General features: G+C 46.7%; 1 protein-coding gene across 2 annotated transcripts in view; it reads left to right on the top strand.

The window, feature by feature from the left end:
- The window catches only part of NAV2 (neuron navigator 2), a 396,612-nt gene that overhangs the window by 121,026 nt on the left and 257,787 nt on the right, over positions 1 to 17,799 (top strand). For both annotated transcript variants that reach the window (XM_061201526.1, XM_061201527.1), the window contains exons 2-3: positions 2,177 to 2,294; positions 11,229 to 11,281. In XM_061201526.1, coding sequence (XP_061057509.1) covers positions 2,177 to 2,294; positions 11,229 to 11,281 — 171 coding nt within the window. The remainder of the gene's footprint in view (positions 1 to 2,176; positions 2,295 to 11,228; positions 11,282 to 17,799) is intronic.

The raw sequence follows: 17,799 nt of genomic DNA on the forward strand, positions 1-17,799 counted from the left end.
AGAAGCAGTGTTGGAGAGTGTCTAAGGGATTCTAGAGTTAGTCAGCCTGGGTTCATATCCTGGCTCTGCCACTTCCCTGTGATCTTAGATAAGTTACTTTACCTCTCTACACTTTAGTTTTCTCCTCTGAAAAATAGACACAATAATAGAATCTACCACAGAGAATAAGGATGAAATGAGTTAATGCATGTAAAGTGTCTGTACCAGTGTCTGGCATGTATTAGGTTCTGTATGTGTTAGTTGTTATTAAGCTCCTACTCTGCATAAGGCACTTTTTTTCGAATATGTTATATCACTCAGTCCTCATAAGAACTGACAAGTACATGGTATTTATTCCATTTTACAGATAAGAAAACCTAGGCTCAGAGAGTTAAATAGCTCACCTGAGGTCATACACCCCTTCCTCCAGAGATACATGTTGAGAAATTGAACAAAACAGACTGAAATCCCCACCCTGGGGAGCCTCCAGAACTGGGACTTGAACCCAGGTCTTTCTCTTTTCCTTTGAATGTTTTTCCCTTTCTCTCTCTCCCTCTTAACCGTTTCATCGAATGATCTCTCAGATTGGCCATTGTAATGACCAAGATGGCGCTCGACTTCCTTAGCCTTCTCAGTGCTTGTGAAATTGAAAATGATCTTGCTGAACTAGAGCTTCTATCTGACAATTTGGGAGTCATGAGGAAGGAGAGTGACATGGATTTAAGGATTAGATGCCATGGTCCGAGGTGTGAAATAGAACCATATTGTGGTGTGGGTCTCTGCAGTGGAAGCTTCAAGTTGGGGGCTGGGGGGTGGATAGGCGTCGTCTGTTCTTAGCGCTTGATGAAGTGGAAAGTGCACGTCTGCCTTGGCCCCTCTTGGGATGAGGCCTTCACGGTCCCAGGTGGAGTAGTCAGAGGTGCCGCCTCCCTCGAAGGGCCTGCTTTGCAAGTCCAGGCCCTGACCCTCAGTCCCCATTCCGGGGGCCTTGAAGGGCAGCACCCCACTGTGTGAGATTCCTCTGAGCACAGTGCCGGGAAGAACAGGATGGAGAGTGAGAGCTGGGGCGAGGCCAGGGCTTCCACTGCTCGGTGAGTCACGCGAGATCTCGGAGCAGGTCTGCCAGTGGAGATACAGTGATCACTTTCATCATTTGGGTGGAGGCATCACATGGGTTAGTACGTGAACTGCACCTGCAAACACGGCCCAGCTGAGGTGGGATACTTCTCTTTCTGAGCCGGCGTGGGTTTGTATCCCTCCTGGGGAAAAAAAAGGTGCTGATAAACAGGACCTGCACGTCCCCCACAAACTCAGAAGTCCACGCATGAAACTTAGCACTCAGAATTGACAAGGAGGTTTTCAGTTTTGTTTTTGGCTTATGTCATTTAGGGAGAAAGTTTTTAGGCAAGAGTTTTCTTGTGTTTGTTGGCTCGTTGGAAGCAAATATTCTTTGTGCCGATGATTCTGTGACTGGGAGGGGCAGGTCTCTCTGTCCCCCAGGGGGGTCTGCTTTCCTGATCCCATGATGACCCAGCCTCAGCCTTTCGGGTGCTGTGCACACCAATGCTGTGTTTAAATATGTTGGAATTTGCTGGGGTTTTTTTGTTCAGAGAATCCCAACTGTGAAAATGATGCCAGGCTTTTAAGTTAAACTGATTAAATTTGAGATGATTGTGAGGCCATTAATAACCCCGCTCACACAAGAGTAATTGAAGCGCTCTGTGTTTTGGTACTTGGCTCCTTTACAAGGGACCCAGGCTCCTGAGAACTCGGCTAACTCAATAGCCCTCCTTTCCCTGAAATGGCCCGTGAAAAGATGCCTGTTGGGTGGTAACCTCCCCATACGTTTTCTCAATAAAGAGAAAAAGATGGGAAGGGGCGGGGTAGGGCAGGGGGGCGGAGGGGACCTCGCCTGCATTTAGAGCCGCAGCCTCTCAAAGCCGTCTGGCGCAGACTGTTTCGTTCCGTGTCCCCTGTCCCATTCAGGCCTCTGCATGTTTTGAAGCTTTCTTTAGCTTTCTCCTGAGCCTTGATGGCAGATCTCTCAATAGGTGAAAGCCTGGCTGTGGCCAGCTGAATACCCCACGGGCACAATGCACTGCATGTTAATGGCGCTGGCTGGCCCCAGACAGCTCGCCTGCGGGACCGTGGCTCCTATACCGGGGTTCCTAAAGTTGCCCGTTTGCTTTTTTTGCAGATCTACACGGACTGGGCCAATCACTATCTAGCCAAATCAGGCCACAAACGTCTCATCAAGGATCTCCAGCAAGACGTGACGGACGGCGTCCTCCTGGCCCAGATTATCCAGGTTGTGGGTAAGAGCAGATTTTACGTCAGGGGTGGATGAGTTACCATGGAGACCAGTCCAGACGGGGCCGAGTCTGGCAAGAGGGACCGGAACCCTGACATCTAAAAATGCAGTGTTTCTGTCACATGTATGACACTTTTTTTGACTCTGTCTTGTGCCGGGGGAGTGGGGGGTACCAGCTTGCTTTTCCTGATAAGATCACCCATGTGGCAATCTCATCTTGATTCTCTGAGAAGAAAGACTAGCCATGGCTGGGGGGAAATGCTGGTGGTTTGGGGAGGGGCTCTCTGTCCCCTTTCTTACCTCCTACCATCTTTCTGGCTCTCTCATTTCCCCCCTGCGATGGTGCTTTTTTGTGGATTACTCTGGCAATATTTCAAAAAAAAAAAAAAAAAAAGCAATATGGGGTTGGTTTATTCCTGTGAACTCTAATCGGGTCTGAGAAATCAAAGGATCAAACTCCGCAGAGGGCTGGTTCTGTTTTTCATACTAGGGGAAGGGAAGTGGAGCGGTGGGGTTTTTAATGCCTTGGCTGTGTGCAGGAGGAGAGGAGTCACCCTGGGCAGGCACGTGGGTGGAGGCTGGGCACAGCTTTGCCTTGGGTCTTAAGGGAAGCACCCCAGTGGTCCTGCCTGAGAACTTAGAGCAGACCGTGGAGGCGGGAGGTCAATTAGATGGCATTAGGCTGATTGTTGTCGCTGGCAGCTTTAGCAGCCGACTCATGCCAAAAGAGAAGGCAGAAAAAAAGGACAGAAGCCCCAGCCCCTCAGGCGTGAGTTCTTATGGAAAAGTTGCTTATCCTTCAAGTGAGAGAAGCCTTGTATAGTTCTAGCTCTGCTCACATCTGTGGAGACTGTACCTAAAAATATAGGTAAGTTGCCCTTAGGCGAAGATTTTGGACTTTGAAAGAGAAAGATGCTTCCCTGCTGTCCTAAGATTGATTGAAGACCAGCTTCCATTGGTCCTCCTTCTCTTCTCTCCTTTTTCCTTCCTTCCCTGTATTAGTTTGCTGTTGCTGTATAACAAAGTGTCACAAACTTAATGGCTTAAAACAACATATATTAACTATCTCACAACATATATTAACTATTTCTGTGCATCAGAAGTGCAAGCATGGCTTAGCTGGGTGCCTCTGCAAGACTGCAGTCAAGGTGTTGGTCAGGCTTGAGTTCTCATCTGGAGCTTGACTGGGGAAAGGGGTCAAGCTTACTCAGATTGTTGGCAGAATTCATTTACTTGCAGTTATAGGAGCATGAGCCCTGATTTCTCCCTGACTGTTGGTTGGAGGCCACCCTCAGCTCCTAGAAGACCCTCTCAGCTCCTTGCCACATGGGTCTCTGAACATGGCCTCTGCCACCTCTGTTTCCCTGTCTTTAAAATGGGCACAGCCATGCCTGCTTTGTCTGATCTTGTGGCAGTCTTGGGAAATGCACAAGGTAGGTATCAGATATGAAATATGCTTGGATACTGGAAGGTGTTTCTGGATAGGACTTGGTAGCCACTGCCTAGAAAGATATGTGTAGAAAGATGAAGAGGCCTCTGAATCGATGTCAGAGTGTCACGATAGATTAGTTGTGTCTGCCAGGGCCCAGCAAAGGTGAATGGTAACATGTGTCTCGCAAATTTACTAAGCATAGTGCTAGGGAAATGTAAGCTAGCACAGTTTTTAATCATTTCTCAGGAGGATGCTTCCCTGAATCTATCCAGATGAGCTGAACCTCCCTAGACAGTGACCTTTCTGGGCCTGAACTACTGGACTGCGATTTCAGAAGCTCAAGCTAGTACCGCCGACCCAGGCTGCCGCTCAGGCCACCAAGTTGCTTCCCCCCAGCCCTCCAGGAGAGGCTCCCTCTGCCCAGGGGCTCCCTACTAAGTAAGGCCAGATGTCAACACATGGAACTCTACCCCTGACTGTGCCAGGCTCACACCCTCTGCTCTGGGTGTGGAGAACAGAGGCCCAGGATACGGGGGGATGAGAAGGCAGCTAAACATAGGCATCTCCTATGTGACTTCTTCCCTAGACTGTCCATCAGCCAGTTCAGAACATTTCATCTCAGAGTGTCTTGTGAACACAGATCTCTTGGTTGGGGGGATGGCGGGAGGGTACAGTGCTCTGGCCAGGATGCTAAGCTATTAATCGCTATACTCCCTGCTTCCCCCACACATGTGCCTATAAAAGGAAAATGTAAAAATATATATTTGTATGTGTACATGTTTTTAATATATACATATATGTGTGTGTGTGTGTATATACACACACACACATGTGTGTTGGGGGTGGGTGTATCTCTCTCTATTCTTCCTAAGATTTTCCCAGAATTGGAGTCCTAGTGACTCCATCTTGTATTGGACAGAATTCTAGTGGTTACAGTTGCTCTTTGGCTGGAGAGCTTCTACTCATTCTTGAAAGGTCAGTTTCTCCCTGATACTTCCTAGCTCCCCCAGGCAGAGCTGGAGGGACCCTCCTCTGTCATCCTACTGACTGCTGTATTGGGCCTGGGTCTCTCCAGGCCTGGGTCTGAGTCATCTTTCTTTCTAGGTTCACAGCATTTAACACGGTACCTGGCGTGCAGTGATGTTCAAGAAGAGATGAGGAGATTAGGGATGAGAATTTTATTCACTGCAACCCTTGCTTCCCTAAGCCTGGCTCGGATTGTTTCCAAAAGGTGGCCCGGATGTTTTCCCTTACCAGTATTTAGTATTCTTCTGAGCGCTCCTCTAAACTGTATGTCACACCCTCCTCCTTTCCAGGATTCTGGTGCAACTCTGAGGCTTGGAAGGGACCTTTTAAAAGCCTCAACCTGATGTGTGAATTGCTTCCATGAAAAGTAGTCAGCAGAGTCTATTACAGTAGTCAGCAGATGGGCAACTTACTACCTCCTCAACTAGTTCTAGTGATGGAGAGTTAGAATTATTTAAAAGCTCTTGTTTCATTAAGTCAAAATCTGCCCCTCCTTGGTAGCGTCTCCCTACAAGTACTAGTTCTGCCCTCCAGGGCTACAAAGAGCAAGCTAATCTGGGACAACTAGAGCATCAAAATAATTGAGGACCATTGTGGATTATAACTGTGGAATGAAATAGGAACCTACAAATCTGTATTCATAGATAGATACATAAATAGATGATCTATCAATGGAGGAGAAGAGAGAACTCAACTGTTCGGGTGAATGCTGACTGATAAATGTAGAAGAGTTGCAGCTGTGATGGTAAAGGTTAGTTAAGGCAGGAATCATCACTGGATGCTGAAATCTAGAGGAGAAAGTTTGATGGAGAGCAGCTATTTACATGGTCTCAAAGTGGCTCTCCACTGATGGCTTATTAGTTGCAAAGGGAACCATAGTAACCACATGGGAGAATGAGGCGTCATGACCAGGTGATCAAAAGTACATCACTGGTGAGGAGCAGCTGGATGTCACGTGCTTCCTGACGTGGTACCTCGAGAAGAGTGCAACATCACTTAGTGTTGTATTGCAATCAGGGATGGAAAACCTGAAACCCATCCTGAGGAATCTCAGACAAACCCAAATTGTGGAATATTCTGTTAAAAAAAACTGGCCTGAATTGTTCCAAAATGTCAGTGCTGTGAAAGACATAAAAGGCTTAGAAATTGTTCCAGAAGAAAAGAGATTAAAGAGACCTGACAACTAAATGTACCGCATGATCCTGGACTGGATCCCATACAGGGGCATAAAATGCTATAAAGGACAATTTTGAGTCAGTTGACAAAATTGGAATATTGGAATTACAGTAATGTTAAATTTTCAGAATTTTAAAATTGTACCATGGGGCTTCCCTGGTGACGCAGTGGTTGAGAATCCGCCTGCCAATGCAGGGGACACGGGTTCGAGCCCTGGTCTGGGAAGATCCCACATGCCGCGGAGCAGCTGGGCCCGTGAGCCACAACTACTGAGCCTGCGCGTCTGGAGCCTGTGCTCCGCAACAGGAGAGGCCGCGATGGTGAGAGGCCCGCGCACCGCGATGAGGAGTGGCCCCCGCTTGCCACAACTAGAAGAAAGCCCTCGCACAGAAACGAAGACCCAACACAGCCATAAATAAATTTAAAAAAAAAAACAAAAAAAAAACTTGCAGTCAGGGAGAGTGTCCTTTTAAGGGACAACCTGTTCCTAGGCCTGGGAGGGAGGAATGTTGTGCATAATGATTAAGGATCCGTGTGCTATGAGGCCTGACCCATGACTGGGGAGCTGGGGGGCTGGGTTAGGAGGGTAGGAATCAGGGAACGTTTCCTCAAGGAATTTATCTATAAGCCAAGACCTCAAACTTGGAGTTAGCTGGGTAAAGTGGTCAGGGAGGGCTTTCCTGGTAGAGGAAATAATGCGTAGAAAGGCTGGAGGGTAGAGAGTCAGAGGCTCAACAAGGCAAAATAAGGCCAGGCTACCAGGTACAGGGCAGTGAATTCTGGGCTTTAACCTAAGGAACAAAGGCCAGTGGTTGAAGAGTTGGTTTTCAGCTTGGGGATCTTACTACCTCCTCTACTATTTCTAATGATGGAGAGTTGGAATCCTTTAAAAACTAAGATGTGTAACATGAAGGAAAACCTTAGATGCTTTTCACAGACATTGCTCCTACCTAAGTCTCCATCTAGCCCAGATGGGCCCTAGGGTCTAGCCATCTCTTTATCCATCCATCCTAGGGCTGGTCTTACCAGATAGTGGGATATCTTGGGGCCCACACTTTTCCGTCATTGCCTTCTGCCCATTAGGCAGAAAATAGACCTTTTGCTGCTGCCTCTTAGTGCCCTTGCTTTAGTGACTGAGGGTTGGGTGTCTGTGTTCAGCCTCTTATTAGTATGATTATCTTCTCGAGTCATGAGCTGCCCGAAGCCGGCAGTTGCCTGCCAGCCCATCACGGTGCCATGTCCGTGAGTTATTAGAAAGGTTTACGAGGCCAGGATAAACAGCATGAATCAAGAGGGAGAGACAGGCCTCCCTCCTCCCGCTTACATTGCTGTCAGTCAGGGAGGATGCCAGAAGGGGTTGGAGTGAGCGAAGGAGAGAAGGGGCGGGAGAAAGGGAGGAAAGAGGAGAGAGAGAGGGAGGGAAACAGGATAAACAAAAGAGGCTTGGAGAGAAGGAGGAAGCCAAGACAGAGAGGGGATGAGAGCAGCTCACTTTCCACCACCATTTGGGCCGCCTCTGAGCACAACCAGGAAATTCAGGCAACACGCCGGACTCTACCTTCTTTCTGTTGATGACCTGCTACCATGGCGTGACCTTGGGTAAGTCATCTGCCTTTCAGTGAGGGCAGCCAATTTTGCTAGACGTTGGCAGGGCTGCCAGCTGCCCTGCACATGCATAGATGCCATGCATAGACGCTTGGGCTGTTGAAATGCTTGGAACCCTTCCGAGGAAGTCTTTTGAGAAGTGATGAGCTTGATTCCATTCTTCTCAAAGTGCACTGATGCTTTCCAGTTACTAACTTGTCACCTTGTGTGCAGACAGGTCACCACATTAGAGATTGCTGGAATGAATAAATTACCATTGGCACTTCAGGATGCCAGTTTTAATCACAGTTGAAGACTTTGGGGGACAAATGCCTTTGCTTCTCTGGTTATCTTCTCTGGGGCTGTAGCCAAAGACCCCCTACCCCGAATTAATAAATTCAGCTCTGAGGACCAAGCTCTTCTTCCTTCTAACCAGCAGAATCGGAGCTGCTATTATTGCTCTAAGTATTTATGACAACCACAGAAATTCTTGAGAATTTAAGTTGAAGGAGAAGTATTTAAATTACATGAAATTGGAAACTAGGAGGTCCAGACTTTTTTGCATTTTTATTAAACATTTATTTTGAGTTTGGGCTGAGTCATTTGATCTCTTCCCATGTTTTCTTTAGAGGGTCATGAATAGGCTTCACCCCATTGGTTTATTTTGAATGTTGTAAAATGGCAGCATTAGGCTTATAGGAGCCTAATGAATTCAAGGAGCACCTGTCTGTGGTTTAGGTGACAGACCATGAAAAGGAATTAGAGGGATAATTAGACCAAATCCCTTGGTTTTGTTTATCCAGAAGGTATATAAATAATCTTTAAAATGACTTCTCGGGATCATAGTTATCCATCCTTCACTTTAATGAGCACTAATGAACTGGGTGTTGATCAGAATCCAGTGACTTATGACTTTGGCCATCATGAGTATCCACCTGGAAGATACCTTGAGTGGCCTTGATTCTCAAAAGCCATATCAGTGTTGTGTATCAAAATCCAAGGTCAGGGTGCAAGCCTGCCATAATTTCCCATGTATGAAGGAGTGCCATTTGTCAAGGATCTTTCTTTTTTTCCACCTTCAGTACATACATTTATATATACAAGTGAAAGAGCAGCTGCCTCAAAATAGACAGTAAAACTTTGATTCATTGGAATGTTCAGAATACTCCTTAGTTCCGCTCAACAAATACATATTGAGTGGCTACTGTATGTCAGGCACTGTGCTAAGCCCTAGGGTTATAGTAGAAAACAAAGCAGATGAAAATCCTTGTTTTTGTGGAGTTTACATGCTAGTGACACATTCTGGCTAATTGTATTTTCTGGTGAACTGAAGAACAAACATCCGTGAGTTATCCCATTCATTGGGCATCCTTTACGTGCTTTTTAAAGGCTTTAAGGCACCTCTTTTGGGAGTAGGGAAAAGCAGGTGGAGGAAGCTTCCTAAAATGCCTATCCCAGTGTTCTTAAGAGCTGAGAAAACTCAATTGGCTCTCTGAAGACCAAGGTCTTCCCAGGTGGGTCATAAGCCTGAATATCTATTACTTTGGGCCAGTTCTAAAGAAGGTATAGATCAGGCTGAATGTATACTAACCTGGCTGTCTCTGGTCATTAGATTTTTAAATAATTTCCTGCCACTAGCTTGCTTTCTTATTTTTTACTTCTTAAGATAGAAACACTAGAGGAAAAAAACCCAATTGAGGTAACGGTGAGCTATATTTAGGTTCAGGTGTTCTAAAACCTTAGTGTCCTGGGACACTTTGATTCTGTTATCCTTTTCAGACACTTTTCAATGTCTTTTCTCTTCATGGAAGGTTTAGGTGTCATAGTCATTAAAATCTGATGTGATATATATATATATATATATATATATATATATATATATATATATATATATATATATACACACACACATATATATATATTTTTTTAAATGCAGTTTTGCAAACACTTGTTGAGCCCTAAGGATACAATGTGAAAAACAAAATCTACATGTCTGCGTAGCTGGGGGAGACAAGAAAAGGAGTTACACATTTGGTGATTAAAAGCAAAGTAGAGGCAAGTCCAGGGTGCTGGGAGAGCAAAGAGACCTAGTGGGACTTACCCTTCTGGGGGAAGGGGCATGCAGTAAAGGGACATGGGATTGGGGAGGAATCTCATAAAGCCTTCACAGAGGAGGCAAGTCCGTAATTCTTTTTTTTTTTTTTTTTTTTAAAGTGTGATCTAGACGTGCCGAGGTCTCTTCCGTAATTACACCCAGATACTCAACCACTTTTTTTTTTTTAATTAATTAATTAATTAATTAATTTTTGGCTGTGTTGGGTCTTTGTGTCTATGCGAGGGCTTTCCCTAGTTGTGGCAAGCGGGGGCCACTCTTCATCGCGGTGCGCGGGCCTCTCACTATCGTGGCCTCTCTTGTTGCGGAGCACAGGCTCCAGACGCGCAGGCTCAGTAGTTGTGGCTCACGGGCCCAGTTGCTCCGTGGCATGTGGGATCTTCCCAGACCAGGGCTCGAACCTGTGTCCCCTGCATTGGCAGGCAGATTCCCAACCACTGCGCCACCAGGGAAGCCCCGTAATTCTTTACTGTGAACTCCTAGCTGAGTTTCTGGGCTTAACTCAGATGGAGACATCAAAAAAGGGAAATTTTATTTTATACATTTTTACATAGATGATAAGAATATATGTTACTGGATTAATGATCTCTACCATACATAGAACACTCACTGTGTGCTGGGCACTGCACTAAGCAGTTTACTGGCATCATATAATCTTCTCACAGCTCCTCCTGTGAAGTAGGTAGTATTAGCTCCATTTTATAGATGAGGAAACTGTGGCCCAGAGAGGTTGTGTTACATGGCTAAGATCACACAGCTGAGAAGCTATAAAGCTGCGCTTCAAACTGGGGTATCTTCGCCTCCAAGCCACTACACGTACTGCCTTTCTTGTAGCACTGTAGTTGCAAACTCAGATGCCTTGGGCTGTGTCTTGCAAGGATTCCTCCATACTTAGGATGAAATACATTCACCGTGGGAAGCTGGGCCTTTCTTCCCTGTTATTTATTTGATTTCCAGCTTATTCAGTACAGCCTCTTTCTATCACTTCCCTAAGTAGGTAGGTAGGTACTCTTTTGACTTCAATAGTGTGTGTTCCAGATCTAATCTGGACTTACTATATGACCATGGGTGTGCCATTTTTAAAGTCTCACTCTCTTGTTCTTCTATTGGCCACCACTTTGGGAATAGAATCAGGACAAACAAAAGCAATCTTAGCATTTCTGGCTAAAGATGGGGTGAGATTTTGTCATCTATGGCTTTTGTCCCCAGGAGCTGTGTTGTGGCTGGATGGATCCACTCTGAAGCACCCTATCTTTTGTGGGCAAGTTGCAGTTGCCTTTTTAAGAGCCTAAAGCACAGTCACAGCTCAGGCCGTTTCCCAGTCTCCAAACATTTCCACCATGCCCCATCACTCCAAGACTGTCATCAATGCAGTTGTCTCTGCCTTAGATGACAGCGACCTTGCCCCAGCTGTCCCTGGAGGGCGGCAGCTCGATGAGTAAGTCCTGAAGCTTGCTAGATGCGTCTCAGTATTTCACATGCCTGCGTTGGTTGGACAAACCCCAGTATGGGCCTTAGGATTTTCTTGGCCTCAAGGGTCCTGAACATCACTGCTCAAAGTGTCTGTGATGATTATTTATTTTTCTGACTTGTGTTTCTTTTTTCAGCAAATGAGAAGATTGAAGACATCAATGGCTGTCCAAAGAACAGATCGCAAATGGTAAGTGGTACACGGGCAGTGAGTGTTTGTGTTATGTTAGTAAGCCCTACCTTTAAATGATATTGACCATCTTGAAAACATTCACACCACAAGCTTTACTCTGGGGATTATATTAATAAACCAACAGCCATTTCCAAATAGCCATGGTTTGCTTCTCTGACATTTGTTGGCATTTACTGGAAAATGGCTGTGATTTTTATGTAGGTCGTGAGACAGCGAAAATGAAATATGGTCCTTGCTCTTAGAAACAAGTTATGCAGAACTGGTGCAAACATACCCTTGTTTAGAACTTGGGCTGATATGACTCTTGCTTTTTCCTCAAAGACCCACAACGATTTCTGTTTGTGTATGGTGCTGGGGCACAGATGGAGTGATGGTATCATAACAACCATCAGAGATCGGGGCATGTGGTCTGATTGCCTTTAAAGGTTAGAATGATGTGAAATCAGAACTGTGACAGGAAATGTGAAATGTCCAATCACATCCAGACCATTCACAACGTAACCTTGACAAGTGACATTCCCTCTGGCGTGATATGCTTAAGCTCTGATATTATAACTTTAAAAAATCTTTAAAAATCTATTCTGTTCTTGTTGCATGTCCTGCACATAATCTTTGAATGAAAGTTCACGATCACTGTTGAGTTCAGGGAGCATTGAATTGTGACACAATCTGAGTGCCTAGTTTTTCCCTTAGAAATGCTTTTCAAATATGAATATTTCCACAAAGATTGTATATCATCAGAGTCTGTTAAGATGACGCTAATACCTGTTTAAAATATGAAGATGGCAACTGAAGGACAACCTTTTCTCCTGGATGTTAATTTGCTTCCAGAAATCTAAAAAAGGGGGCATAATTTGTTTTCTAACCTCACCCTCCTCCCTTTGAGTAGACACAATTGGATAGTCTCATTCCAGAATACACTGAAGTGATTGGCCTTCCTTGGGTTTACTGTTTAATTTTCTGAATTGTTTGTTATCCCAGTGAGTGGACAGATAGCCTTTTCATCAACTTTTTATCTAACTTTTTTATCTAAAACTTTTACAAAGTTTCTTATTATAAAGAGGAGTGAGTGTGCCTGGCAGGGGCAGGGGGTGTCATTTTTCACCTTAAATTCTGAAACAAGTTTCTCTTTTTTTGTTGTTCCACTGGAGATTTTGTTTCTTTTTGTTTGATCCAGAGAGCAGCCAGTCCTCACACAGGAAAGTCCCCATGCAGACATCTCATGGCTGCTTTGACTTTTGGAAAAGCTTGGCTGCTATTTTTGCCAGAGCTACTACAGCTGTCTGGTGTATTAATAATTGAGAAAATTTGGAAGATAGAAGACTTAATTTTAGTGCAAGCATTTTACACATGCAGTCATAGCTTCTCATTAAAGAGATGCAGTATTTCCGCCTGGGATAGAGATGGATGCGTTTGTCCCAGCCCATTATAATGCATATGTACAACTGACAGTTTAAGGTAGTGAACCTTTTATTCTGTTTGGTGCATTTGTATTTTCTGTACCTTCTGGTAGAGATGTTTGCTGTTAAAGTCCACTTTCAAGCTTACAAAATAATACCGTCACCTCAGATTCTTCTGTGCCAACTTATTTTATGTAAATATGTCATGTATAATGCTACATAGCACCAACGCAATTTTGTGGTTTCTCTATAGCTCTTTCAGCTATGGAAGTATTGGGTTTTTCTTCATGGACTGTGTTTTTTTTCTTTTTTTTTTTTTTTAAGAACACAGGAATATAAAATCCTAAAATTGTCTGTGGTAATTAGTTCCAGCTCAGGGGCGGGGGGACGGGGGGCGGCAGACGAGGTCTGGTGGTAAAAGTGGCAGAGAATAATTCAGCAGACAGGATGTGAGTCCAGGAAAATGTCAAAACCTCCACCACAGTCATTCCATTCTGTAGGAAATGAGAAAGGCGATGATAAGGAACTCGGGGCCATTGTCCTTTCACCTACATCACAAAGCAATGACAAATCCATAACGCAGAACTCACCTAGGGCACACGGGAAGTGCTGCTTACACACAAGCACAGGTGGTGTTCTGGCTAATAGGACACCTGTGTGTATGTGTGTGTGAGCAGGTACAGAGTTAAAGCATCTCTACTCATGGGAAATATCATTTGGGAAGATGGCATAGCGGATGAGCCACCATTTCTAGATTCCTAGAAGGTTAAACTCCCAATTAGGCTTTATTTAGGGCAGCCAATGATAAAGATTTGTTGTTGTTTGCTAAACGTTGCCTGTTTGGAGGAGACCAGAAGGGAACATGTACGGAGAGCATCATGTTGGCAAAAGGAAGATGACACACAACGAGAGAATAGGAGCGAGTGTACCTGCTGGGAGGGTAGCTATGACTCCACTGCAAATCATCAGCATAGAGTTATCGTGCTCACAGAACACAGAGCATCTTCAGAGGCCTTAAATAATGGAGACAAAGGAAAACAATTTTGCTTCAGAGCAGGGGGGATGGGTGCTATTTCAGTTTTCAAGGGGCAAATTATTTCATTAGCTAATCGGTGGGTAGGCACGAGAGCTTTAAGTTTTACAGGTGGGGTGGCTCTTCCTCCTCTCGTATCCCCCTCCTCCTGACCTACCAGGCTGCCCGGAGCTCTGCTCTCCAACTCCTGAGCTCCAGGCTCTGCTTCAAGTCCTGCTCTGTTCCCAGAGGATGTGGAAGTGAAAGACACTTGTGGCATATGGCCTAGAGAATGCCAGAGGCCTTGATGCACAAACATTATGGGCATGGCACTGTATACTTCTAGCCTGTCAGCACACGGTCGCAGAGTGGCGACTAATGCCAGGCACCGGACTAGACCAGGTTAGTACCCCCGTGAACAAGATGGGGTCCCTGCCCTCAGGGAGCTCAGTGATGAGTGGGCAGGAGCCCAGAGAACAATTAGAACACTAGAATAGTGCAACTGCTCCCATAGACATCTGTGCATGGCACAGTGGGGGCCAGTCCACTCCAGGAAAAGGGGAGGCTTAGGAATAACTTTCAGGGGTTGAGTCTTGAAAGGCAAGAGGGTTCACCGCAGGGAATGATGAGTGGAAGAGGATTCCCATTTCTGGAGATTCTGTTTACCTGAGGATATCCTGGACCCTGCAGAGGAAGGTTTTGCAACATTTGTTCATGGATCCTACCGTGTGCCATCAGCTGTGTCTGGTGAGACTCTTCTGGCCTCTCCTCAGTGTCAACCCTTTGTCCCGTTGTATCCGAGGTGAGGGATAGGGCATGGAAGAGACCAGAGTGCGACAGACCCCATAAGCATGGTGGTCTTTTCAGACCTGGGCCAAGTCTTCTGTGTTCATCGTCACTCCCCAGGTGGCAGCGCCTCAGGGCACAGCCCCATTGGACCCTGGAGTGAAGTTTTCTAAAGGAAAATACCCATGGCGATCAACTCCTGTGGATGAAATTTGAACCATGGGGTGTGAGAAATGGTGGTAGTATTGTTGACATCAGCACTCAGCCATCCACGCAGTGCTTTAAGGCCTTTCACACTCATGGGCACGCTCGACCCTCCCGACCCTGCTGTAGGCCAGCGTATCAAGAGACACTGGTGCCGGCAGCTGGAGGGCTGTCCCCAGGGAGAGGCAGAGCCAGGACCTTCGGCATCTCCTGTCACCCTCTCGTGGCCCTCGTAAAACAGGACTGTGCCTGCAGCTGAAATGCAGAAGCATGGCAGTGGCTTCCCTTTCCCGAGCAAGCCTGGCCTCAGCTTGTGTTGAAGGAGTCCTTTGCTCTGTTTCAGTCTGACATAGATGCTTTGGGGGCCAAATCCTCGGAGATGGAGCTGTAGAAACAACATTCCCCCCACCTCCTCACCCCCCAGTCCATCCACTTGGCCCTTAAATAGGTTTGTGTATGTGCGTCAGAGCTGGTTAAAATGTTTCGTCTGTTTAACATTGCCACGGCAACCCACAGCCAGTGGACGCTGGGGCTGCCGCTGCCTTGCGCCTTGAACCCACTGTATTCCAAGATGCTGGCTCACTTTGGAGCCTAGGAAAGGAGCAGCAGGGGGTGGTTTTCTTTTTTCATCATTACTATTTTAAGTGGTTTGGCTTTGCGTTGTTGATTAGAAGAGGTGCAAAGTTAGGAAGGCTGCCTGTCCTTTCAGGCCCTTTCAGTGGAAAGCCCTGGCCTGTTTTCTGCTCTGGCCCGGGATCATCTGGGGCCTCCCATTGCTGCCCACCTGCCTGCCCACCTCCTCCTGGGCCCTCAGGGAGTCCTGCCTTCTTCCCTCAGCCCTTCTAGGCCAAGGGCCTGCCTGGGCTTGGGAACCAGACGGGCCAACTTCGAGTTCCTTCTCTGCTCTTCTGTGGCCTTGAGCTAATTATTTAACCTCTTGAAGCCTCTATTTCCTGTTCTATAAAGTGGGATTGATAATAATACGAACCTCATCAAGTTTTTGTGAGGACTAATGAGGCAGTCAAAGTGATAACGGCGGATGACAGTAATGATGATGAAAATAAGCCATAAAGCCAAACAGTGTTTTCCGTGTGCCAGGTGCCGTTCTGAGTGCTTCACAAATATCCTCTTAGTTCATCCTCCCAACAGCCCTTTGCGGTAGGTGACCTCATCACCCCCCTTCTCCATAGCACATGGTCAGCACTCAGTCAGCGGTGGTTTCTCCGATGATGATGATTTGTTTTAGTAGCCATTCAGGTACTGGGGGACATGGAACCCTTGGGAAATCTGAGAAGAGCTACTGGCCCTCTCCTCCCCGGATCACACATACCCCGGAATTTTGCATATGGCCTGAGCAGCTCACGGATCCCAAAGGCCTCTGGGGCTCCACAGACCCGCACATTCGATGCCCCTGCTGCTTAGGGCACTGGTCTGCTCCTCGCCCTGTCCTTTCAGAGGCCCCTGTGGAAAAAGGCAGCAGCTAGGTTCCCAAAACAAGAGGAATTTGCCCTTAGACACAGAAGGACAGGACACTGGTTTTCAAACTTCTGTTCCATGAGCAGAACCCCCCCACTTTTTTCCCAAATAAAATTGTATGTGGCACCTCACATGTGAAAGTGACAAAAACTGCATTAGTGCTTTACATAGGATTAGGCAGCCCAGGGAGGGCCATCGTAGCATCTCCCTTTCACCTGCCTCTTCCCTCCCCCTCCCCACTGTCACATTTGCCCCTGAAGCCCCCTTTCAGAAGGCCAGCCCCTGAAAATACGCAGTGCGATGAAGCCTAGGGACCCCCTACCCGGGCATCAGGTTCCAGCTCTGGAATTCCCTGGTCCTCCTAAGTCTCCTGTAGGAAAAGAGACCATCAACTAGGTCGTCTTCACCTCTAACCTCTGGAGGTTACAAGGCATCAGGGCTAAGAGCATGGGCCCTGAAGGCCAGCTGCTTGTGACCCAGGGCATGTTCCTTAGGCTCTCAGGGGACCAGTCTCTGTAACGGGGTTAGTAACAACACCTGCCTCCCAGGGTGGTTTTCAGGCATGCATGAGACCATCTGTATGACGTGCCCGCATGCTGCTGAGCACAGAGGAAGTACACAGTTGATGTCAGCTCTTAATAGGATGAGGTTTTTCAAGATACCTCAGTATTTTTAAAGAAATAGATGTTTCAAGACTGGCCAGCCTACCTTTGGGTGAGGGGATTACCACCGTGGCCCTGGCTAATCCACTTGGCCTCCCGGCACTGTACTTCCTCCCCCGGGAAATGTGGGAAGTAACAGCCCTGTGAATAGGTGCAATTATTGTCTGTATTTTGCACGTGGAGACTGAGCTTTAAAAGTTTTTTTTGCCTCAGACTACTTGCCTAGGAGGCAGAGCTGGAGCTTGAACCCAAGTCTGTCTATTTGGAGAGCCTGTGGTGGTCCCTTCTGCGACAGAGAAAGGGCATAATAGTCTCCACCTCACCAGTCCCTTATTTCTCACTCGTGGGCACAGTAGAGCCCGCTGGGTTTAGCTGAGAGTTAGTGAGAAGGGAGGAGAGTGAGTATTTCTGGAGATTGCCTGAGTTGACCTGTCGATGGGAACTCAAGAGCTGAAAAAGGGGCAAGTGGCCCCCAGTGAAAGGCAGCATCTTGAGAAGCCCAGGAAGAGCCCTGGTGCCAGGTACCTCCGACTGCGTTCTGCACAGAGCTTCCTGGGCCAGGAGAAGGCTGTCTGTAACAAGATCAGGTTTCCAGCCCCAGTGACCTTGAGCCCTCCCAACAGCTGCCAGAAAGCCGGCCTCATGCCTGGGGAGTGTCTGAGATCCTTGGGCAGCTGAGTTGCCTCTTCCCTGGGCCCTTGGACCTATTTTTACATGGCCCTAAGGGCACACACATTACAAAACCAAGAAAGAATGAAGGAACGTCCATGGGCCCCTTAGAATTTAAAACAAAGTGGAGAGTCCAGGGCCAACATGGGCAGGAAGCATCCACTGCTTCCCATTCAGGGGTCACATCTAGCATCACTGCATATGTTGTGGCTGACGTTCTCTTTCAAAGATGGCGGCCATCTCCATGTCTGTCTCTTACCTTTTTGGTCACCTCTCTGTTCAAAACCATCATTGGCTCCCCATTTA

The sequence above is a fragment of the Eubalaena glacialis genome, chromosome 10 (genome assembly GCF_028564815.1).
Source record: "Eubalaena glacialis isolate mEubGla1 chromosome 10, mEubGla1.1.hap2.+ XY, whole genome shotgun sequence".
Lineage (NCBI taxonomy): Eukaryota > Metazoa > Chordata > Mammalia > Artiodactyla > Balaenidae > Eubalaena > Eubalaena glacialis.